Source organism: Ascaphus truei, chromosome 14, assembly GCF_040206685.1.
Source record: "Ascaphus truei isolate aAscTru1 chromosome 14, aAscTru1.hap1, whole genome shotgun sequence".
NCBI classification, from domain to species: domain Eukaryota; kingdom Metazoa; phylum Chordata; class Amphibia; order Anura; family Ascaphidae; genus Ascaphus; species Ascaphus truei.
Genome location: NC_134496.1, coordinates 3444144 through 3468958, shown reverse-complemented (window position 1 = coordinate 3468958; position 24815 = coordinate 3444144). Strand labels below are relative to the sequence as shown.

At 48.9% G+C, this 24815-nt stretch overlaps 1 protein-coding gene across 2 annotated transcripts in view; it reads right to left on the bottom strand.

Annotated features, from left to right (window-relative positions):
* CROCC2 (ciliary rootlet coiled-coil, rootletin family member 2) overlaps window positions 1–24815 on the bottom strand; it is a 229604-nt gene that overhangs the window by 73832 nt on the left and 130957 nt on the right. For both annotated transcript variants that reach the window (XM_075569542.1, XM_075569543.1), the window contains exons 24-28: window positions 22403–22641; window positions 6796–6955; window positions 5543–5710; window positions 4972–5323; window positions 3770–3906 (exon numbers count right to left, since the gene is read on the bottom strand). In XM_075569542.1, the coding sequence (XP_075425657.1) occupies window positions 3770–3906; window positions 4972–5323; window positions 5543–5710; window positions 6796–6955; window positions 22403–22641 (1056 nt within the window). The remainder of the gene's footprint in view (window positions 1–3769; window positions 3907–4971; window positions 5324–5542; window positions 5711–6795; window positions 6956–22402; window positions 22642–24815) is intronic.

Below are 24815 nucleotides of genomic sequence, written 5' to 3'. Positions count from 1 at the left end.
GTGGTACTAGGCATGGTGTGCATGCAGGCGGTGCGCAGTGGTACTAGGCATGGTGTGCATGCAGGCGGTGCGCAGTGGTACTAGGCATGGTGTGCATGCAGGTGGTGCGCACAGGTACTAGGCATGGTGTGCATGCAGGTGGTGCGCAGTGGTACTAGGCATGGTGTGCATGCAGGTGGTGCGCAGTGGTTCTAGGCATGGTGTGCATGCAGGTGGTGCGCAGAGGTACTAGGCATGGTGTGCATGCAGGTGGTGCGCAGTGGTACTAGGCATGGTGTGCATGTAGGCGGTGCGCAGTGGTACTAGGCATGGTGTGCATGCAGGCGGTGCGCAGTGGTACTAGGCATGGTGTGCATGTAGGCGGTGCGCAGTGGTACTAGGCATGGTGTGCATGCAGGCGGTGCGCAGTGGTACTAGGCATGGTGTGCATGCAGGTGGTGTGCAGTGGTACTAGGCATGGTGTGCATGGTGTGCATGCAGGCGGTGCGCAGTGGTACTAGGCATGGTGTGCATGCAGGTGGTGCGCAGTGGTACTAGGCACGGTGTGCATGCAGGTGGTGCGCAGAGGTACTAGGCATGGTGTGCATGCAGGTGGTGCGCAGTGGTACTAGGCATGGTGTGCATGCAGGCGGTGCGCAGTGGTACTAGGCATGGTGTGCATGCAGGCGGTGCGCAGAGGTACTAGGCATGGTGTGCATGCAGGCGGTGCGCAGTGGTACTAGGCATGGTGTGCATGTAGGCGGTGCGCAGTGGTACTAGGCATGGTGTGCATGCAGGTGGTACAAGGCATGGTGTGCATGCAGGCGGTGCGCAGTGGTACTAGGCATGGTGTGCATGTAGGCGGTGCGCAGTGGTACTAGGCATGGTGTGCATGCAGGCGGTGCGCAGTGGTACTAGGCATGGTGTGCATGCAGGTGGTGTGCAGTGGTACTAGGCATGGTGTGCATGGTGTGCATGCAGGCGGTGCGCAGTGGTACTAGGCACGGTGTGCATGCAGGTGGTGCGCAGTGGTACTAGGCACGGTGTGCATGCAGGTGGTGCGCAGAGGTACTAGGCATGGTGTGCATGCAGGTGGTGCGCAGTGGTACTAGGCATGGTGTGCATGCAGGTGGTGCGCAGTGGTTCTAGGCATGGTGTGCATGCAGGTGGTGCGCAGTAGTACTAGGCATGGTGTGCATGCAGGTGGTGCGCAGTGGTACTAGGCATGGTGTGCATGCAGGTGGTGCGCAGAGGTACTAGGCATGGTGTGCATGCAGGCGGTGCGCAGTGGTACTAGGCATGGTGTGCATGCAGGCGGTGCGCAGTGGTACTAGGCATGGTGTGCATGCAGGCGGTGCGCAGTTGTACTAGGCATGGTGTGCATGCAGGCGGTGCGCAGTGGTACTAGGCATGGTGTGCATGCAGGCGGTGCGCAGTGGTACTAGGCATGGTGTGCATGCAGGCGGTGGCAGTGGTACTAGGCATGGTGTGCATGCAGGCGGTGCGCAGTGGTACTAGGCATGGTGTGCATGCAGGCGGTGCGCAGTGGTACTAGGCATGGTGTGCATGCAGGCGGTGCGCAGTGGTACTAGGCATGGTGTGCATGCAGGCGGTGCGCAGTGGTACTAGGCATGGTGTGCATGCAGGCGGTGCGCAGTGGTACTAGGCACGGTGTGCATGCAGGCGGTGCGCAGTGGTACTAGGCACGGTGTGCATGCAGGTGGTGCGCAGTGGTACTAGGCACGGTGTGCATGCAGGCGGTGCGCAGTGGTACTAGGCATGGTGTGCATGCAGGCGGTGCGCAGTGGTACTAGGCATGGTGTGCATGCAGGCGGTGCGCAGTGGTACTAGGCATGGTGTGCATGCAGGCGGTGCGCAGTGGTACTAGGCATGGTGTGCATGCAGGCGGTGCGCAGTGGTACGAGGCATGGTGTGCATGTAGGCGGTGCGCAGAGGTACTAGGCATGGTGTGCATGCAGGTGGTGCGCAGAGGTACTAGGCATGGTGTGCATGTAGGTGGTGCGCAGTGGTACTAGGCATGGTGTGCATGCAGGTGGTGCGTAGTGGTTCTAGGCATGGTGTGCATGCAGGCGGTGCGCAGTGGTACTAGGCATGGTGTGCATGCAGGTGGTGCGCAGTGGTACTAGGCATGGTGTGCATGCAGGCGGTGCGCAGTGGTAGTAGGCATGGTGTGCATGCAGGTGGTGCGCAGAGGTACTAGGCATGGTGTGCATGCAGGCGGTGCGCAGTGGTACTAGGCATGGTGTGCATGCAGGTGGTGCGCAGTGGTTCTAGGCATGGTGTGCATGTAGGCGGTGCGCAGTGGTACTAGGCATGGTGTGCATGCAGGTGGAGCGCAGTGGTACTAGGCATGGTGTGCATGCAGGTGGTGCGCAGTGGTATTAGGCATGGTGTGCATGCAGGTGGTGCGCAGTGGTATTAGGCATGGTGTGCATGCAGGTGGTGCGCAGTGGTACTAGGCATGGTGTGCATGCAGGTGGTGCGCAGTGGTACTAGGCATGGTGTGCATGCAGGTGGTGCGCAGTGGTTCTAAACATGGTGTGCATGCAGGTGGTGTGCAGTGGTACTAGGCATGGTGTGCATGCAGGTGGAGTGCAGTGGTTCTAGGCATGGTGTGCATGCAGGCGGTGCGCAGTGGTACTAGGCATGGTGTGCATGCAGGCCGTGCGCAGTGGTACTAGGCATGGTGTGCATGCAGGCGGTGCGCAGTGGTACTAGGCATGGTGTGCATGCAGGCGGTGCGCAGTGGTACTAGGCATGGTGTGCATGCAGGCGGTGCGCAGTGGTACTAGGCATGGTGTGCATGCAGGTGGTGCGCACAGGTACTAGGCATGGTGTGCATGCAGGTGGTGCGCAGTGGTACTAGGCATGGTGTGCATGCAGGTGGTGCGCAGTGGTTCTAGGCATGGTGTGCATGCAGGTGGTGCGCAGAGGTACTAGGCATGGTGTGCATGCAGGTGGTGCGCAGTGGTACTAGGCATGGTGTGCATGTAGGCGGTGCGCAGTGGTACTAGGCATGGTGTGCATGCAGGCGGTGCGCAGTGGTACTAGGCATGGTGTGCATGTAGGCGGTGCGCAGTGGTACTAGGCATGGTGTGCATGCAGGCGGTGCGCAGTGGTACTAGGCATGGTGTGCATGCAGGTGGTGTGCAGTGGTACTAGGCATGGTGTGCATGGTGTGCATGCAGGCGGTGCGCAGTGGTACTAGGCATGGTGTGCATGCAGGTGGTGCGCAGTGGTACTAGGCACGGTGTGCATGCAGGTGGTGCGCAGAGGTACTAGGCATGGTGTGCATGCAGGTGGTGCGCAGTGGTACTAGGCATGGTGTGCATGCAGGCGGTGCGCAGTGGTACTAGGCATGGTGTGCATGCAGGCGGTGCGCAGAGGTACTAGGCATGGTGTGCATGCAGGCGGTGCGCAGTGGTACTAGGCATGGTGTGCATGCAGGCGGTGCGCAGTGGTACTAGGCATGGTGTGCATGCAGGCGGTGCGCAGTGGTACTAGGCATGGTGTGCATGCAGGCGGTGCGCAGTGGTACTAGGCATGGTGTGCATGCAGGCGGTGCGCAGTGGTACTAGGCATGGTGTGCATGCAGGCGGTGCGCAGTGGTACTAGGCATGGTGTGCATGCAGGCGGTGCGCAGAGGTACTAGGCATGGTGTGCATGCAGGCGGTGCGCAGTGGTACTAGGCATGGTGTGCATGCAGGTGGTGCGCAGTGGTACTAGGCATGGTGTGCATGCAGGTAATGTGATGCGTCTGTATCCTCACCCTCTCCTTCTGGGCGTCCCTCAGTATCTGCCGGAAGTCTCTCAGGGCTCCTTTCACAGCCTCCAGTTCAAGCTCGGGGTATGGAGAGTGACCGCGGTCCGGAGACACTGCCTGAGAGGACGGAGTAGCTCGACCCTCTAACAATGCACAAAAAGAGCTTTTAAGACCTACAGACAGACGTGGACAGGCGTATAATCTACAACACAGGAGACATTGAGCTGTCTAGACCTGGGAGTGAAAGGTCTTGTCCCGGGGTGTCCTCATCCAAGAGATGGATGACCCTGAAGTGCAAAGCTTTATATCACTGAGCTTTCCAATCCTAGAGGTACCTGGCTGTGCATCCCTTACCCGCCGAGTGCTAAAGATGCCAGAATCTCTATTTTTGAACTGTATAATATTATATTCTTCAGTCTATATTACCAGGGCACCCAATCCTAAAGGTTACACGCATTTTATCACAGTGCCTCAAGGGGCTCTCTATAAGACAATCCAAGTAGCAAATGTTTCAATTCTCATATCTGGCTGTTCAATTCTAAACATGCTCCATCACTTACTCAGAAGAGATATCAGGTAGTTTAGTCCAAGGGATCCTGGGCCATGGAATACCTGTATCTGTCCTGCACCTGGATAGTGAGGAAATGTTTCTCTATGTTCTCCATCCTTCTATCGAGCCTTAGTGTTTTCATTACCCCATGGTAATTCAGTCCCACTGGTCTGTATCCAAGCTTTTATATCCAGCCCTGGTGTTTTCTAAGAGCTGGCTTGTGCTACTGAGCTAAACTTTATATCAGTGACATTCCCCCTTAAGATACCAGGCTGTGCAAACTTAAGGTGTCCACGGGTAAAGATGCCAGGCTCTGTATACTTGAACTATCTAATTCTAGGATCTTAAGGCCATATTTGCTAAGCCATGCTTGAAACACTTTCCAGCACAGCTTAGAAAAAATATATAGTCCCTTGCTGCTAATTCAAGGGAATGGGCACAGCAGGTAAAGTAACACCACTTAGTAAATATTCACTTGAATGGCACCATAATGGGTCTTCTGGGGGTGGAAGGTGTCGATTGCAATAACATGGCTTAAGGTTTCATATCCCTCACGTCGCTCTATATGCTCTGTATCGCAGCCTCTGTCCTGCCCTAGATTTATAGTCTCTCCGACCCATGTTCACCTCGCCCTAGGCCGTGCCTCTATAGATCTCACCTTTGCTGGGGGAGGCAGCTCTGTGTGGTGACGGGCTGCGACCCCGGATCCCCAGGGTACATCTGAGTGCTGCGTACAGGCCGCTGAGCTTGGCCTCGGCCTCTCTGCGTGCCGCCTGCGACTTGCTCAGCTCTACCTCCAGAGCCTTCAGTCGAGTCTCGCAGGCTCCGAGCTGCAGCCGCAGTTCCCCTGCCTCGTTGCTCCCTCTCTGTAACTGTTCCTGCAGGGTCTTGCATGTCTCCTGCAGGAGCTGCTCTCCGGGACGGCTCTCACCTAAGCGCTGCTCAAAATCTCTCTCTCGCTGACGAGAGGACGACTCTAATGCTGATATATGCTGCTGCAGAGACAAGATCTGAGGGGGGGGGGAGGGGAGAATTAGTCCAGGGGTTTGAAGCCACAATAATACTATTATATACAATAACATTATTATATATATATATATATATATATATATATTCTAAACACCATTGTTACAATGAATCCGGAGGAATGCAATGTCAGACTGACCGATATGTTGACATGTGTATTGCCCTTGTACAGAATGAGGTGCTTATGTTTCAGTGACACACACCTCCCGGCGTGCAGCCTCTCTCTCAGCCTCGCTCTCAGTGATACGCTGCCTCAGCTCCAGTGACTCTCTGCGGCTCTGCTGCTCTTTCTGCTCCTCCTGTTGTATCCGGGCCTGCAGCTCGGTCACCTCCCGGTCCTTCTGATCGCTCTCTCCGCCAAGAGTCTTCACCTGCAGGGTGAGCAATGCCATGGGGTGACTCCGCTTCGCCAAGCTGACACAACAACTCTTTACAATGTTCCTCTGAAGCGTTTAACCTAATGAGAGCAACTGGGAAATTGATGACTTTTGGACATACATGGGCCGTGCGCAGTTGCGGATTTCCCATTAGGCCCGGGCCTAGGGCGGCAACATTTTGGGGTGACAAATTTCCTCTCCTCCCCCCCCCCCTCCATATACATAGGCCCCGCTCTCTTCCACACCTATTGCCCGGGGGAGACAGCAGGGCCTCTGTAAAGTTCTTACCTTCCCCTTCGTGTCGCCCGCCTCCTACTTCAGCGTGAGGCCGCAATATCACGGTGCCATGGCAACGCAACACCATGTGACACCACAACGCTGAAGGAGGAGGGCGGCGCTGCAGAAGAAGGCAGCAGCACGGGTGGCACCAAGGTAAGTGTCTATTGGCGGCGGATTTTGAATCCGCTACTGACCAATCATAAAAATAGCCCTAACATGACATAACTAAGGTATGTAACATTGAATTCATTGCACGTGTATGTACTGTGAGCAATGGGGCAGAATTTGCTTAACACGTAATGATTAGATAACGTTGAGTTATCAATTTCCCATCTTAACATGTGTAGGACTGTGCATTTGAGCTGCATACTAATGTCAACAGAGTGCTGGAGAAGGAGGAGGAAAGGATGATGGTGCATTCAGTCAAAACCCATATTGACAAATGTCAGCGTTTCGAGGTAAGGATGAGCTGCAATGAATGACGCTTGGATGGAAAGCTAGGAACAAAGTAGATCAGGGGTGGCCAACTCCAGTCCTCAAGGGCCACCAACAGGACAGGTTTTAAGGATATCCCTGCTTCTGCACAGGTGCCTCAATCAGTGTCAAATCAAGTCGAAGACTTTCCACAAATTACGCCTTTACCCTGTCAACAGCAACCCAGCAGCTTTTCATCAACAATATATGGCGGGCTCCTTCAGTAATGAGATAAACCCCTTTAGTACCAGAGGGGCCAGTAAAGCCTTTGCAGAAGGGGTCAAAGGTATCTGATAACCCAGCCCCTGCAGTGCTCCGTGCTGCACCTGTCTGCGCAGCTCCTGCAGCTGCCTGCGAGCCTCTATGTGCGAGCGCTCCACGTCACGCAGGCTGCCTCTCAGCTGTGCTGCCTCCCGCTCTGCACACGCCTTCCCCTCTTGCAGCACTGACATGCGTTGTTGCTTCTCCTCCAGCGCTACCTGCAGGCTGAGAGGGGGGGGGGGGGAAATCAGTGAGACAGATACACATCCTGTATATACATAGGTATTATTCCCACACACTGACACACAACGATACAAACGCACACACATGCTCGTTGTCTCTCTCTTAAGTCTCCTATGTCACTCTCTTTAGCTGAGCTTTTCTCTCTCTCTTCCCACCTCTTCTCATTCTCTACCTCTCTGTTCTCCTCCCCTCAGGCCTTGATGACACCAGATGCCGCTGAGCGGCAGCGGAGCCGGTGACGTTACCCTGTGCTGCCGCCAAGCAGCATCTTGAACATACAGGGGAGACAGGAGAGGAGAAGAGGAGACAGGGAGGCGTGGCAGTAAACGGTATGCCTTCATTGGCTGAACCGCTCACGTCACTCGGCCGGCGCCTCAAGAAAACAATTTTGAAAGTCTCTTCAGGCGACGGACGCGTTGCAGTAAGCGCGGCACGCAGCTTGTTTACTTTCATTTCATTACAGCAATTTGTTTTCAGCTGCCGGCGATTTTTTAGTATAATCCCACCCTCACCCTCCTCTTACTTCTCCCAGGATTTCTGTGTATTGTCAGCCTAGGTCTCGGGTCCAGGTCTGATTTTCTAAGTCTCCATTGTCTCTAGTGATATAGCGAATTCGTTTGACAAAATGATATCTAGTTCAACCTTTGTTAAATTCTAATCTGAATATAGAGGTGTACCTGAGAAGGGTACAAAAAGATCCCTGTTGTAGGCGCACTGCAGACCGTTATATAATAATGTGGTCAGAGGTGAAATAGTGTTAAGAATAAAAACTATTTTATTAATGTAGTAGGTGTAATTAAAAATGATATATAACCAAACTTGGGGTATATATCAGAATGCTGTAGTCACTCAGTTTAAATGGTCTGATAGAGCTTGAACACAGTTCCCACTTCGTTTTAGGAGGAGAGGAGGGTAGAGGATAGGGTTAATTCCCAATTGGTTAATCGTCCCTAAATGTTATCGTTACTGCAGTAACACTGTCAGTTTGCTGTAGGTAGATTTTTAGATCGTCCTTGTTGTGTGCTCTGTTGAGTCAGTCTGACTGTGCATGCTATCAGGTTTAAATGCAAGTCTCCTGTTTATTTGTATCAGGAAAAAACAAGTGTGTATACAGATACACTTCCGGCAGATATATTGAATCCCTATACAAGTATACTTCGTGAAAATTGTCTAACTGCGCATGCTCCGTGGTTAGTGCACAATTATCCTGCTTACCAATACGCAGAACATGACGAAAGTTGGCGTCGGGGTGAGTATACTTTTGGTATGTACATCTAGTGTGTGGTCTTATAAGGATTTACGTCAGATATTACTAACGTTAAAAGGTCTCCTATGTATAGCGTATTAGGCTGAGTAAACGTGACACACTAGTTAAGCGTACGTGGTGTTTTATCACTGAGAATGTAATGTTGTCAATATTAGAGCTAGTATAAACCTTCAGTAGGTAAAATCTGCTTAGGGGTATTTCCCTTGAGCCTTAATTGAAGCAGGTCTGCTGCCTGCTACGACAGCATTAGTCTGTCATGTTGCCTCTAAAGTTTATTTATTTATAAAATATTTTACCAGGAAGTAATACATTGAGAGTTACCTCTCGTTTTCAAGTATGTCCTGGGCACAGAGTAAAACAAATAATACATGGTTACAAATACAGTTACATAAATGAACAAGGTATACATTATATACAAGACATTGCGTGCACAGTTAAAGAAAATATATATAATGAGCGTATGAAACAGTTACAGACCAGATTAAAGTGTGAGACAGCCTTAGATGTGAAAGAACTTAAGCTGGTGGTGGATATGAGAGTCTCTGGTAGGTTGTTCCAGTTTTGGGGTGCACGGAAGGAGAAGGAGGAACGTCCGGATACTTTGTTGAGCCTTGGGACCACGAACAGTCTTTTGGAGTCTGATCTCAGGTGATAGGTGCTGTATGTGGTAGGGGTGAGGAGCTTGTTCAGGTAGCTGGGTAGCTTGCCCAGAAAGTATTTGAGGTTGAGACAGGAAAGGTGAACTTTGCGCCTAGACTCTAGTGATGACCAATCTAGTTCTTTGAGCATTTCACAGTGATGTGTGTTGTAGTTGCATTGGAGAACAAAACGACAAATTGAATTGTAGAGGGTGTCAAGTTTGCTAAGGTGGGTTTGAGGAGCCGAGCCATATACTATGTCTCCATAGTCAATAATTGGCATTAGCATCTGCTGTGCGATACGCTTTCTGACCAGGAGACTTAGGGAGGATTTGTTCCTGTAAAGTACCCCTAGTTTGGCATAGGTCTTGGTTGTCAGGGTATCAATGTGCATCCCGAATGTTAAGTGGGAGTCAAACCATAAGCCCAGGTATTTAAAACTAGTGACAGGTGTTAGGGTGGTGTTAGCGTTGGTTCTAATCAGGAGCTCAGTCACTGGAATCTTTACAAATTTAGTCTTGGTCCCAAATACCATTGTTACAGTCTTGTCAGTGTTTAAAAACAGTTTGTTTTGGGAAATCCAGTTTTCGAGTCTCAAAAAGTCAGACTGAAGTATGTGTTGTAGGTCAGAGAGGCTATGGCTGTGTGCATATAGGATTGTGTCATCTGCATACATGTGTATTGAGGCTTCCTTACAAGCTGTGGGAAGATCATTAATGAACACTGAGAAGAGTAGGGGCCCCAGAACAGAGCCTTGCGGGACACCACAGGTGATATCCAGGGGGTTGGAGTTAGAGCCTGAGATGGACACATGTTGGGATCTTCCTGATAGGTAGGACTGAAACCAGTTTAAAGCATGTTTCCCTATTCCAGAGCTCTGGAGTTTGTTAAGCAGGATAGCATGATCAACTGTGTCAAAAGCCTTTGCAAAATCTAGGAATACTGCACCAGTGAGTTGTCCCGTTCCATTCCACACTGGATTTCATTGCAAACTTTTAGCAGGGTAGTTACGGTGGAGTGTTTGGGACGAAACCCAGACAGGAATTGGCTAGGGAAATTTGTCTTGGTGTAGAAATCGCTTAATTGGGAGTGGACACATTTTTCCATTACTTTGGATAGAATTGGGAGAAGTGAGATTGGCCTGTAGTTTGAGACAGTGTTTTTGTCCCCACTTTTGAAGATTGGGACAACTCTGGCAGTTTTCCAGGTCTTAGGGATATGGCCTGCAGACAGGATAGAGTTGACTATGGACGCAATTGGTTTGGCAATGGCTGGGGCACCAAGTCGTAGGAACCTAGATTGTAGTAAGTCGGGTCCACATTGGCTGCTTAGTTTTAGTTTGACGAGCGCTTGTGTAATCTCCTCTTCAGATACTGGACTAAATTGAAAATTGTGGGCAGTGTTGGGAGGGGGTGGGACTATAGGGATACTCCCAGGATGAGATTCATGTTTGGGGTTTGTGCTGCGTTTCCCTAATAAGTTAGTGGCACACCCCACAAAGTAATCATTGAATGCATTTGCAATGTCAGTGGGGTTTGTCAGAGTAATATCCCCCTTAGTGATATTACTTGGTTGCTGATGGTTAGGAGGCTGGAATATATTGCTGATAACCTTCCAGAAGTTAGCTGGGTTTGATGTATTTTGGTGGAGATTGTCAGAGTAATATTGTGCTTTTGCATGCCTTGTTTGCCTTGTGCACATGTTCCGCATGCATCTGTAGTGATTGAGATCCTTGGTAGTGCCAGTTACTTTGTAGCTTTTACACAAGGCATCCCTGAACTGGTAGAGTGCTATAAGGTCAGGTGTAACCCATGGAAGGTGGGCCCCCGTACCCTTATTTTGCGTAGTGGAGCATGGGTATCGCAGAGTTTTAAGAACTCGGATGGATTGGAAATAGTCGAGCGCAGAATCGGGGTCGGGAATTAAATCGATTCTGTGCCATGGGCAGTTGGTAAGGTCATCCAGAAACTGTTGTGGGTTAAAGTTTTTAAATGTTCTAGTGAGGAGAACTTTAGGGCTTGAATGGGGTGGTTTAATTTTCCTTACACAGTACACTATTGCATGGTCACTGAAAATGTCAGGAAGGATGCCAGAGGATTGGATTCTGCTGGGGTTTGAGGAGAGAATCCAGCCTAGCAAGGAATGGTTGTGCGATTTCAGGTTTGTCCTTGTGGGTTGGGAAATGAGTTGCGATAGGTTAAGTGACTTGAGTTGTATCTGGATTTTGTGGTTTTTAGGGTCAAGCCAATTGAAGTTGAAATCTCCTAGAACTAGCAGCTCACTCTTCTCATTCAGAGAGGAAATGGAGCCAAGAAACTGTGCATAAATATGCATGTAGAACAGATAGAATACCCTTTCAAGTGAACTTCGTGGAAAACGTCTAACTGCGCATGCTCCGCGGTTAGTATACAGTTATCCTGTTGATCAATACTCAGAACTTAGCGAAGGTTGGGGTCAGGGTGATTATACTTTTGGTACGGCATAATTGGCGTCCTCCGGTTGCCATGGCACCAACAAGGTATAAAGGGGCCGACAGGGACGCAGAAACGCCCACCCGGAAGAAGTCGCAGACAGCGACGAAACATGCCGCATGTCGGGTCATAGCCGACTAATATTTGCTAGAGTCTGATATTTCACTCAGTTTATAGAGCTCTTCTCAGATCGATTTTTTTTTCTCCAAATAGTTTTATTAGGCATTAGTACAAAATATATTCACATACATAATTCACGGCCTAATACAGAACATTTTGTTTTTTCCATTCAGTGGGGAAAAGAGCGACAGGCTTAGCTGTCTCTGAAAGTGGAGTCCTCAAAGAGGGAGGACAGAGAGGGGAGTGGGGGACGGGGAAGGGGGGTAGGGGAGAGGGGGGGGAAAGGGGGGGGGTGTACCCTTCCTGGGAGGCCTTTCCCAAATTTGTCCCTGTTTAAATTGAAGCTCACGGCTCAGTCTCCGATTCACCGTTTATAGGGCCATCTCCTCTTGTGTGGAGAATCGATGGCTCCCATATGTTGTAAAATGTGAAAAGTTTCTGTTTAAGCATGGCCGTCAATTTCTCCATGAGCATCACTTCACTGGTCCTCTTTTTTATTGACCTCATAGAGGGAGTGGTTTGCCTCTTCCAGGCAGCCGCTACTTCACATCTCGCCGCGGTAAAAATGAGGGAGATTAATTTCCCGGTTGGACGGTCACTTCCCGTGATTGGCCATGCAAGCAGGTAGGTCAGTGGGTCTATAGGCAGCTCTAGGTCAGTGATCTTTTTAACTAAATTCTGGACCTTAGCCCAGTATTTTATCATTTCCGGACATGACCACCAGATGTGGGCCATGTCCCCTCTATGACCACAGCCTCTCCAGCATAAGTCTGACGCCAGGGGGTAGATTTGATTTAACCTCTCTGGAGTTAGGTACCAGTGATAGAGAATTTTATAGATGTTCTCCTTGGTTGTTGTGCAGATAGATGTTCCCGAGGCTGCCTCCCAAATTTCTTCCCAAATCTCTCTCTCTATTGTGGTGTTCAAAGCTGCTGCCCACTTGAGCATGTAGTTGTGGTCTTGGGGAGTCGTTGAATTTTCTCATTCGGAATATATTTCAGAGATGAGTCCCTTTTGGTAACTATTAGCTTTGCACAATCTCTCGAATTTAGTGAGAGGGGGGAATTCTGGGTCTGGACATATCTTTTGGGTAAAGTGTCGGATTTGTAGGTATTTAAATGGGTCCAGTTCTCTTATTTTATATTTGGTGCGGAGTTCTTGATAACTTAGGAGCTTTCCAAAGCTGAGAAGATCCGCGATCGTCCCGATCTCTCCCTTTCTTAGTTGCTCGTAAAGTTTAGATCTGCAGCCTGGGGGGAATTTGGGGTTATTGGATATGGGCGTGAGCTGTGGATTGGGCGAGCAAAGCCCAAATTGGGTCTTGTATTTCGTCCAGACCTCCCATGTAAGTACTGACGCTTTTAGTTGTAAGTTATGGACTTGTCTATCTCCTCTGTCTAGGCTCCAGAGGCAGGCCTGCAGAGAAGGCATTCTAGCGTACTGAGATTCTATATCAATCCAGCAGCATCGGGCCGGATCAGTGTTCCACATAACTGCTTGTTTCAATTGCGCAGCTATATAGTATTTGAGGATGTCTGGAACAGCCATACCTCCTCTTCCGCTTGATGCCAACAGGACCGATCTGGCCACCCTGGGTCTTTTACCCTACCAAATGAAGTGAAACAGTCTATTTTGTATGTTTTTCAGGTCAGTGCTGGGTACATGGACCGGGAGTGTCTGAAAGTAATATAAAAGTCTGGGGAGTTCATCTTGATGGATGTCATTCTCCCAATCCATGAGACCCGGTAACCTTCCCACTGATCTAGGTCTTTTTTGATTGTTTCCCAGAGGGCTGGGTAGTTATCCTGATATTGAGCTCGATAGTGCCTTGATATATTCACTCCCAGATATTTAATATATGAAGAGCACCATCTGTAGCTAAAATTCAATTTAAGAAGTTTCACTTCGTGTTCTGGTAAGCTAAGATTTAGGGCTTCGGATTTTCCGCTGTTTATTTTATAGTTAGATATCTTGCCAAAATCCGTCAGTTCCTTTTGAAGGTTCGGAAGGGAAGTTTGGGGTTTGGACAGAGTTAGAATGATATCATCAGCGAAAAGAGATATTTTATCATGTGTATCTCCTATTCCTATGCCCTGTATATTCGCATTATTACGTATTTTGGCCGCCAGTGGTTCGATCGTGAGAGCAAAGAGGAGAGGTGATAGGGGACATCCCTGTCTCGTTCTGTTTTTAATTTGGAATCTCTCGGATATTCCACCTGAGAGTCTGACTGCGGCGGACGGGTTCTGATAAAGAGCTCTGACCCCTGTCAGGTAAGTATCCTTAAATCTGAATTTTTTCAAGGTGTTGTCCAGAAATAGCCAGTCTATTCTATCGAATGCCTTCTCTGCATCCAAGCTCACAGCATCGCTTTTGTATTGGTCATATGGGTGTGGTCGATTATATCTATTATTTTGCGCGTGTTGTCCGTCGCTTGGCGACCAGAGACAAATCCAACTTGGTCCGGGTGGATAAGTCTGGGTAATATGGGGTTTAATCTATTTGCCAATATCTTGCTGTACAATTTGAGGTCGTTGTTCAGCAAAGATATAGGCCTATAGCTACCACATTGTGTCGGATCTTTCCCTTCTTTATGAATGATCGCCAGGTTGGCTGCGGACATTGACGCTGGGATAGGATTCCCTTCCATGAAGGAGTTGAAGAGGTCTATTAGGTAGGTTGATAGTATGGGTAGGAACCTTTTGTAGTAGGTATTTGTAAAGCCGTCTGGACCCGGCGCTTTGGATGCTTTAGAAGCTTTCACTGCCGCTGTTAGTTCTTCTAGCGTAATTTTCCCATTTAAAATGGCATTTTCCTCCTCTGTCAGGGAGGGCAAGTCGCAGTCAGCTAGGTAATTTACAATTGGCTCCTGGTCGGCCATTTGTGAATTAGCAGAGTGGTTTCTCAGGTTATATAATTTAGTATAAAATTTAGTGAATTCGTCTGCTATTTTTTTCTCACTGTATATTATCTCACCAGACCTATTCTTGATCGCTGTAATTTGCGATCTTTTCTGTATGCCTCTTAACTTACTAGCAAGAAGTCTGTCGGCTTTATTCCCCTTGTCATAATACCTCTGACCTGTTAATTTGAGAGCTTTTTCTACGTTTTCCAATTGGATATCTCTTAATTCGTTTCTGGCTGCTGATAGTATTTTGTAAATTTTCCTCGAGGGATTTGATTTATGCAGCTGCTCAAGCTTTATAACTTTGTCTGTAAGCTCTTTGATTAGTTTTGATGTGACTTTCTTCCTGTGGGATGCTATTGAAATGAGATTGCCTCTAATTGTCGCCTTATGGGCCTCCCACAGGGTAGCTGGAGACTTGACCATGTCGAAGTTCAATCTAAAGTAATCCTTGAGAGCTATTTTAATCTATTTTTCTACTTCTTTATGGTTAAGTAGGGAGTCATTCAGTTTCCAGCTATAAGATATCGTTTTTACAAATGGGGTCGAAAGGTTCACAGAGATGGGTGCGTGATCGGACCATGTAATCGGCCCGATGTCAGAGTTGGCTGCTGCTTCCAGGATATTCGTGGTAGCAAGGAAGTAGTCGATACGCGAATAGGTCTGGTGAGGGGCCGAATAAAAGGTATAATCCCTTTGTCCCTGATGTTGTGCTCTCCAAATATCCACTAAGGAAAATTCCTTCATAATATCGTTAAATTTTCTCCCTAGTCTTAGGACCTGGGTTGGGTGCGAGCGTCCCAAAGTGGACGACTTGTCTTCAGACGGGTTAAGTGCCATATTTAAATCTCCTGCTATTATTAGTGACGACATGTATGCAGGGTCAATTTCCTCCAGTACTTGTTTTAGAAAGCTTATCTGGTTTTCGTTGGGGGCATAAAGGTTGATCAGGGCGACCGCGGATCCCGCTAGTGAGCCATACACAACAATGAATCTACCCTCTGGGTCAGTTGTTATTTTTGTTAGGTTAAATGGAGTGCCCTGACGAATCAGAATAGCAACTCCCCTATTTTTACTACTAAATGATGAGTAGTAACTCATGGGGTATGCATTTTGGAAAGTTTTGGGCGGGTCCTGAGATGTGAAGTGCGTTTCCTGGAGGAAAACAATGTCCCCATTTGATTTTTTCAATTCTTGGAGGGCGAGCCTCCTTTTTTTATTGGTCTGTAGACCCTTTACATTTAGGGATACTATTTTGATTATTTTTTGTTTAGCCATATTTTCTCTTTATTTCTCCTTTTCCCCTCTTCGGGTCTTGGGACCTTACCCTTCCCACTAGGGATGGTCCAATGTCTGTTTGTAGGGGGTGCTACTTCCCTGTTGCTAGGGTCAGTGAACTTTTTGTTGTCCTGACACTTCTGGGTGGCCTCCCAGAGGGGGTGGGAAGGTGGGGGAGGGGAGGACAGGGGGGAGAGGGGGGACCTGCTGGGACAGTATCAGCAGGGTTGAGAGAGAAGAGAAAGCAGACCTTGTCATGGTCTCAAAGGTATAGAACCTGTCTGGTCTAAGGGCCGGTAGTTAGGGTTTAAGACCCTAAGGGGAGTACGTCCGGTTTCGTCCGCCAACAGGTCCGAGAGAGGTGGGGACCTTTGATTAGTCAGGAACCCTTTTGCTCCTCCTGGGCTCGTCCGTGTTGGGTCGGGCGGGGGGGGGGGGGGGGGGGGGGGGGGTGAGGGGGGGTGTTGCGAATCTGTTTGGCCCCTTTCGTGAATGGCCTCTCAGGGTTTACGGCTTAGTCGCTTTCCGGCCAGGGCTTTGGTGCTAGGCTGGGTGTAATTATTCCCTCAAGTTATGCTTGGGGTTCGTTATTTTGCCTAGGGTTGGTTGTGTTTCTTCTGGGGGGGGGGGTTAACGTGTGGGTACATCTGGGGGGATAGCGTTTGTTGAGGGGGGAGGGAGAGGGGGAGGGAGGGGAGGGTAGGGGGGAGGCGGGAAAGGCAGGAATAGGGGGGGGAGGTTTGATAGCCCCTAGACTCACAGTAGACACCATTAGGTTTACTTTCACCATTATTTTCGTCTTTCTGGGCAATAGTACCAGTTTACAACCTGTCTTCACCCTAACTTATATTAGATGGGGCGGTAAGAATCTTGGCCCGGTTTGGGTCGGGCTGGGTGATGGAGGGGGCGTGGGGGGGAAGGGGAGAGGGGGGGAGAGGGGAGTTGCTCATGTGAAAGAGATCTAGTTGGTCACAAACATTGGCCTTCATCTATTACAGTTTTACCACAGTTTTATCAGTATTGCGTTCGGGGGGGAGACATGTGGAGCGTCTGGGCTCATGTGGGAAAATATTACAGTTACTTTCGCCGTCAGGTTCGCCTTTCTAGGCACTAAGCACATCTTACAGCCTGTATTCGCCCTAATTTGCATTTTCACTGTCAGTATAGATCTTAGGTTGCCCACTTGGCGAGGGAGGAAGGGCGAGCGGCGGAGGGGGGTGGGGGGGGGGTATGGGGTTGGTGGGGGGGGAGAACTGGGGTGGGAGGGGGGTGGGGGGGAAGGGTACCGGTTGAGCACTCTATGTGGGGGGCAATCACTTGTGCTAGCAACTTTTACTTATGTAAGAAGGGGTATGCAAGGGTGTAGTAACTAAGGCAAAAGTACATAAATAACAACCCGTTGGGAACTCGGGACCGACAACCTTAAACATATATAACTAACGTTACTGGAGGGTTGGGTCTCCCTCCTTAGGGTGACTCTTCAGAACGGGAGCCATTTTAGCATGTCCGTATGCCAGTTCAGGCCAGGGGCCTCCCCCCTCCCTCTCCCATAAGTCCCCATACAGACCACAAGATGAGGCAGGGTTGCCTTCTCCATCTCCGCCAGAGTTTCTTTGTGCCGTCCCTGGCCGTGCTCGGTCCTTGGACTCCATCAGTATGGTATAAAATGGAAGGAGTGGAGGGTTAGAGGACGTCCCGTCCTCTCGGCAGTTGTTGGGGATCGGTGCTCTGGAGGTAGGAAGATCTTCATGTGGAGTGCCGTCTGTTCCAATCTTCATGCGGTATGGTGGGGGTTAGTCCCTCTGGAGGTTTTCCGAGTGTCTCTCATGAAGGGGGTTCTGGGCTGCGGAGTGGTTCAGGAGCGGGGTAACGGCCAATCTGCAGGCAGGCAGTATTCGGTTTGGGCGGCTCACTTGTTTTTGTTTTGGGTTTGCGCCGCTATTCTCTGCGAGGAGCGTATAGATCTATCTTCCTCCTCGGTGCCTCTCGCTGGGCGCTCCGTCTCCGACCACGAGGGCGGGGGGGAGAGGCTCAGCGATCTGGCAAACCCGGGCATCTCCTCCGGTGTCCTCCAGAAATTTTCCATTTTTGGAGACTATTAGTTTAAATGGAAATCCCCAGCGATATTTGATCCCATTCTCCCGTAGTAGCATGGTAAGCGGTTTGATTTCTTTTCTTTTGTTGACGGTAGTTTTCGAGAGGTCACTGAAGACTTGTAAGGCCTCGTCTTGGAAGACAACAGAGTCCAGTGCTCGGCAGGCATTTAGTATCTTCTCTTTCATAGAGTAACTATGGAATCGAACGATGATATCGTGCCGTCTATTGGGATCTGCTGATCTAGGCCCGAGGGCCCTGTGCTCCCGATCGATTTCCATATTGCTTTGGTTCGTTTCCCCGCAGACTTCGGTGATTAGTTTGATGAGGTAGGGCCGCAGGAGGTCCGGGAGTATTGTCTCCGGTACATTCCGGATTCGGAGGTTCTGCCTCCTGTCACGGTTTTCGTGATCTTCCATCTCCTCCTTGAGACCCGCCACCTCCTCTCCCAGCCGGAAGATTTCATCCTCCGCCTCCATCAGCCTCTGGCGGTCTTCCCCCTGCTTGAGCTCAATCTCGGCCGTCCGGTCTGCTAGGCCCGAGATTTCGCGTTTCAGTTCTGAGACGACCGCCTTTAGATCGTCTTGCAGCGAGTTGTGCAGCTTAGCATGCATATTGGTCATCAGCTCCTCCATATAGGAGCGGGAGAGCGGGTCTTCTGGGTTTGCGTCTCCCCCAGGCTGCTGGGGCCTGTTCGCTTCAACGGGTGGGCCGCGTGGTCCAGCGCCATCTTGCATCCTCGTCTCGGGGCTTTTCTGTGCGGGGGGGAAGTATTTCGCTACGCCTTGGGTTGTCGGTCTTTTGACTCTTGCCTGCATTCTTCCTTGTTCCTCTGACTGTTGGTGGTCGGGTGAGCCAGGAAAGCTCGGGGTAAAGTGATCAGCGATTGCTTTTATTAATGAAGGTCCCCGGAGCTCTCTCAGCAAGCAGCCATGATGGAGGGCGTCACTGGAAGTCCTCCTTCACAGATCTATTTAAAGTTTTCATGTGGTACTACATCTGTCTTGTATGCATATATATGCACTCCGTTGGAAACCTTAGAGACAACATGACAGACTTATGTGTTCGTAGCAGGCAGCAGACCTGCTTCTACTAAGGCTGAAGGGAAACACCCCCAAGCAGTTTTCACCCACTGAAGGGCTATACTAGCTCTGAGATTGACAATATAAAATTCTAAGAGTAGATAAAAACTACATTAGCCTAATCAGCTTGTCACGTTTGCTTAGCCTAATACGTTACATTTGGGAGACATCAAGCGTCAGTATCACCTGGCGTAAACACTCACTAGAGTACACAATACCAAAAGTATAATCACCCTGACCCCAACCTTCGCTAAGTTCTGAGTATTGATCAACAGGATAACTGTATACTAACCGCGGAGCATGCGCAGTTAGACGTTTTCCACGAAGTTCACTTGAAAGGGTATTCTATCTGTTCTACATGCATATTTATGCACTCCTTCTGATACTTTAGAGACAACATGACAGACTAATGCTGTCGCAGCAGGCAGCAGACCTGCTTCAATTAAGGCTCAAGGGAAATACCCCTAAGCAGATTTTACCTACTGAAGGTTTATACTAGCTCTAATATTGACAACATTACGTTCTCAGTGATAAAACACCACGTACGCTTAACTAGTGTGTCACGTTTACTCAGCCTAATACGCTATACTTAGGAGACCTTTTAACGTTAGTAATATCTGACGTAAATCCTTATAAGACCACACACTAGATGTACATACCAAAAGTATACTCACCCCGACGCCAACTTTCGTCATGTTCTGCGTATTGGTAAACAGGATAATTATGCACTAACCACGGAGCATGCGCAGTTAGACAATTTTCACGAAGTATACTTGTATAGGGATTCAATATATCTGCCGGAAGTGTATCTGTATACACACTTGTTTTTTCCTGATACAAATAAACAGGAGACTTGCATTTAAACCTGATAGCATGCACAGTCAGACTGACTCAACAGAGCACACAACAAGGACGATCTAAAAATCTACCTACAGCAAACTGACAGTGTTACTGCAGTAACGATAACATTTAGGGACGATTAACCAATTGGGAATTAACCCTATCCTCTACCCTCCTCTCCTCCTAAAACGAAGTGGGAACTGTGTTCAAGCTCTATCAGACCATTTAAACTGAGTGACTACAGCATTCTGATATATACCCCAAGTTTGGTTATATATCATTTTTAATTACACCTACTAGATTAATAAAATTGTTTTTATTCTTAACACTATTTCACCTCTGACCACATTATTATATAACGGTCTGCAGTGCGCCTACAACAGGGATCTTTTTGTACCCTTCTTAGGTACACCTCTATATTCATATTGCCATTCTCCCAGGCAGCACGCATTTACCACCAAGGGTTTTTTTTGAGCAAGGTCTCTCTGCACAATATTTAAATTCTAATCTGTCATCATAGTTGTCATGGGAGAGGGGGTTTGGTCCGGTATTAAAGGGGTTACACCCCATTTGGCCACCCCCTGCTCTCACTTGGGAAGCAAGGGGTTAACTGGACTGCGGTCCAGTAATGTGTTTTACCCTGCTTCAGCACCCAAATGTATATTCCCCTATAAATGTGTATTGTTCCCATTCCAGTGTCTGCACCAACACATACACTGGGATCTATGCAGGAGGGAAAGGGTTAATGTTAATTAAGTGATTATAGCCTTTTGTTCCATTTTCCCGCCTTTGCAGGCTCCATTTTGCAGCTCCCCATAGGTCGCCGTTGAAGCTCAATACGATCCTATGGGGAAACTGACGATTTGGACCCATTTTCATCAGAAGACCTGCAGGTGGCGCCCGAGAGGAGGAGCGGCGGTTCCCCATTGTAAGTCAATGGAGCCATTCATTTCAATGGGGAATCCTCGACGCTGACCTCCAGGAACGGGTTGGCAGCCATCCAAACCGCAGACCGCAGAAGCAGATACAATATCTGAAAAAGAGCTTTTGATCACATTAGTTCAAGTTCAAATACAATTGGCGTGGGAAACTTAGGTTCTAGGGCACCCAGAAATAAAATTCTTTTTGCCCCTAGACCCTAGGAACCACCACACACAACCACCACCGGGTCCGAGAATGAGGGACCCCCGTAAAGGGTTGCGCTCGCCACGAGGGTCGCGCCATTGATACCAATGGTAGCGGAGGTCCCATTGAATCCTATGGCGGCGCCGGCCCATGCATTTCCTATGCCGGCGCCGGCCATATTGATTCCAATGGGGGGAAGCCGCGTGGCTTTAAAACGGCTAAGTCCGAAAGGGTAAAAAGTGTAAGCCTATATCTCCAGTTCTGTGAGTACCAGAGGGTTGGGATTTTGGTCGCAGGTAGTCACTGTTCCGGCATGACTGCATGGCCATTTCCAGCCCTCTCGGATCAACCAGACGGAGTGTAGGCAAAAGTGAAAATTGTAATTTTACCATTGACTTCAATGGCGGAGTTATTCCATTGAAAGCCTATAGCGGCGGAGCCCATTGATTTCAATGGGAGAGTGAAAAGCAGAGATTTCTTTTAGCTATAGCGGAGAATCCTGCATTAAAGTTAATAGGGGATTTTAACTTGTTTTTGTATCTCCGGTTCTGGGGGTCGTGGCAGGCTGAAACTTGGCCACTATGGCAAAGGTCTTCCGGCATGAGGACCTGGCAAATTTCAGCCCGCTCAGACCCACAGAACGGATTATTTTAATATGTCTAGATATTAAAGAAATACTGTTTTGCAAGGCTGGTATAAAAGCCCGGGAAAATTACTGGCTCTGCTTTATGTTAATGTTCAGGGGGGAGACAAGTGGTCTACAATAAACCCTCTGATCAAAGGCTGACCACTCTGATTGTGTACAATAGGGTGGGGGAACGCAGAGCCTGAGTGGTCTGTAAGTGTCATAATTCACACTTACAGACAGAAGGGTTGTCTGACTACAAAGAAGTCTGCTAGAAATTCAGGCGCCCCAAGGTTAAGGTATGGGGGCTGAAACTCCATATAAACGAGTGTAAGCCCTATACCCATGGTCTTTGTGTCTTTCGTGATGTCTTCATCTGAACCTGTATTGCTGAATGAATTGCCAATCCTGTATCCTGATTGCTTTATTGTCCAACCCTTAAGTAAGTGTTATTTCTTGTCTGTTATTTGTATCATCTGTGTGTTCACCTTCTTTAAGGAATAAACTATATTTATTATATCTAAATCGTGTTCAATTCAACCCAGATATTTTGGTGTGTATTATAACCTATCACTAGCTACCGTGACAGTAGTCTCCCTTGTCAGTGACATTAAATTCCGGGAATTAACCCTTTCCTCTTCCTATCTCAAGGGATGACCCAGTGTCATTTGTGCTGTCAGTGGTATACATCATTCTTTTCAAAGCTCCTTGTATTGTCCCCGAATATATATGTATATAGTTATCATATCCCCTCTTAGATGCCTCTTTTACAATGTAAACAATCCTAATTTGGATAGTCTTTCCTCATAGGTCAATCCATCAATCCCCTGTATTAATTTGAAGATACACAGGACTACACAGGATTATGAGCCACCAGAATGCACTGGGATTTCAATGACAAAACAAGCACTGGCCCAAAGTGTCACGATAACATGCAGTCAGGTTGGCAATATTGCATCTCCCGACTTCTCCCGTACAGCTCACCTGCTCTTTTCTGCTTCTATTTTCTTGATGCAGGCCCTCAGTTCAGTATTAGATATGTGGAGAGCTTCTCTCTCACGAGTCAGGTCTCCAAGTTCTCTGCGCAGGTCCAGAACCTTCTTACGCTGCAATTCACATGTGTCTTCCATTTCCCGAAGCAGGCGTTGCACCTCAATTATATCTCTGCGCAGCCCATCTCGAGAATCCTCCACCAACCGCAGCTGGGTCCTCTGTTCCTCCACCTGTAAGGGAGCGAAGCTGTGTTTATCTATTCCAGGGGTGGCCAACTCCAGACCTCAAGGGCTACCAACAGACCAGGTATTAGGGATAGCCCTGCTTCAGCACCGCTCAGAATGACTGAGCCACTGATTGAGCCACCTGTGCTGAAGCAGGGATATCCTTAAAACCTGACCTGTTGGTGACCCTCAAGGACTGGAGTTGGCTCCTGATCTATTCCATACTGTACTGATGTTTCTTTATCTTTCTTTATCTTCTATCTCACAGGGTATCCACATCCAGAACCTACCTAGAGTTTTCTATCACTATTGTAACTCCCTCTCAATGGGGTTACCAGGTTTCTGTGTCGAGTTAATAGTGGGATAGTGTATGCTGGTCATCATCCTGTGTTACCATGGGGATGCTGATGTCAGATATATAAGATAGGGGGAAGGTTCTAGAAGTCAGGTTGACGGAGGACAAGAGGAGAGGAGCCCCAGGGAGAGAAGATAGGGATGTTCATAAGGTAATAGCACAAACCAGGCCCCCTGTTTTATTATGTTGCAGATAGGGACAGTGCAAAACCAGCATGATCTAGCATGTCTAGCGCAAGCGCGAACGGTACCAAGGCACAAGCTTTCGCAGAGTCTGCACGTGCAAAGCCCGAATACGGACGGAAAGAGGCAGCCATGAGGTTAGAGATAGCGCGTATTTAAGAGGAGCAGCAGAGGGCCCCTGCCACTGCTACATCCAACATTACCGCTAACATCGCCGCTGCTGCCACCGCTACAGCTGCCGCTACCGCCACTGTGACACAGGATGGCGGGGAGCAGCTGCCCAGTCGGAAAGTTTCAGAGGATCCAGCCCAACGCACTGAAAACTATATGAGGAGCCTCCCGAGTGTAAACTAATCAAGAGTCTGGACGTCACTGCGAGGGAAGAACTCAGCCTGATAACCAAATAGTTGGGGAAATAATCTACAGAGCATGTGAAGAGACTCAGGGCAGCAAACGTAAACCGCCCCCCAGTAAGTCTTGACATAGTATGGGAAAGACTAGAGGAGTGCTATGGTAGCCCACAGGTAATCGAAGACGCACTTTTCAAGAGAGTTGACAACTTCCCCAGAATTACGGTCAGAGACTATACAAAGTTACGAGAGCTCGGAGATCTGCTGCAGGAATTTGAGTCTTTAAGAGCAGATCGATCTCTATCAGGTCTCAACGTCTTAGACTCCGCTCGCGGAGTGAAACCCATCTTGCAGAAACTACCTCACAACCTTCAAAAAAGATGGTCTGCGCAAGGTTCAAAATACAAAAGGGAGGTGCAAGTCGCCTTCCCTCCCTTCTCATTCTTCTTGAGCTTTATTCGCGAAGCAGCTAAAACAAAAAATTATCTCAATTTTGCCATGAGCACACCAACTGCAAGCAACCTCAAGAATGAAGGACCCGTGACAAGATACGGTAACACCAGAGCACCTACCTCGGTCCACAAGACAGACGTGTCTTCTACAACATCTACACGTCCCAATCATTCTATCACCACAAGCGGGAAGACAGGGGACCCAAACCGGAAGTGCCCCGTACATAAGCAGCCACACCCACTTAACAGGTGCTTCGGGTTCAGGATGAAGCCCATAGAGGTACGCAGGAACCTTCTCAAGGAATTTGGAGTTTGCTTCAGGTGCTGCGCTTCATCTGGTCAAAGTCTGTAAAGCAGCAATTAAATGTGACAAGCACATAACATCTCTACATCTAGAGGCGCTGACACTTGACCAACTCAACAACCCTATCTCCATGGCAAGGAATGGCGGTGTGGAAGAGGAACAGAAGTCACTATCAGTCACATCCCAGTGCGAGGTTTGCAGAGAAGGACGTGACCAAAGGTCCTGCTCCAAAATATGCTTTGTTGCAGTATACCCCAAAGGACAACCTGAGAGCCACTAGGATGTACACAATCATCGATGATCAAAGCAACAGATCATTGGTCAAGTCAGAATTCTTCAACTTGTTCTACACACAAGTCAATGCCTCCTCCTACACACTCAGAACATGCACAGGACTGACTGAGACAACAGGTAGGAGAGCAAATGGCTAGACCATACCTTGCATGGATGGTAGAATAAAAATACCACTCCCTACGCTTATGCAGTGCAATCATATGGCGGCGAACAGGAGCATGATTCCCAAACCAGATGTTGCAC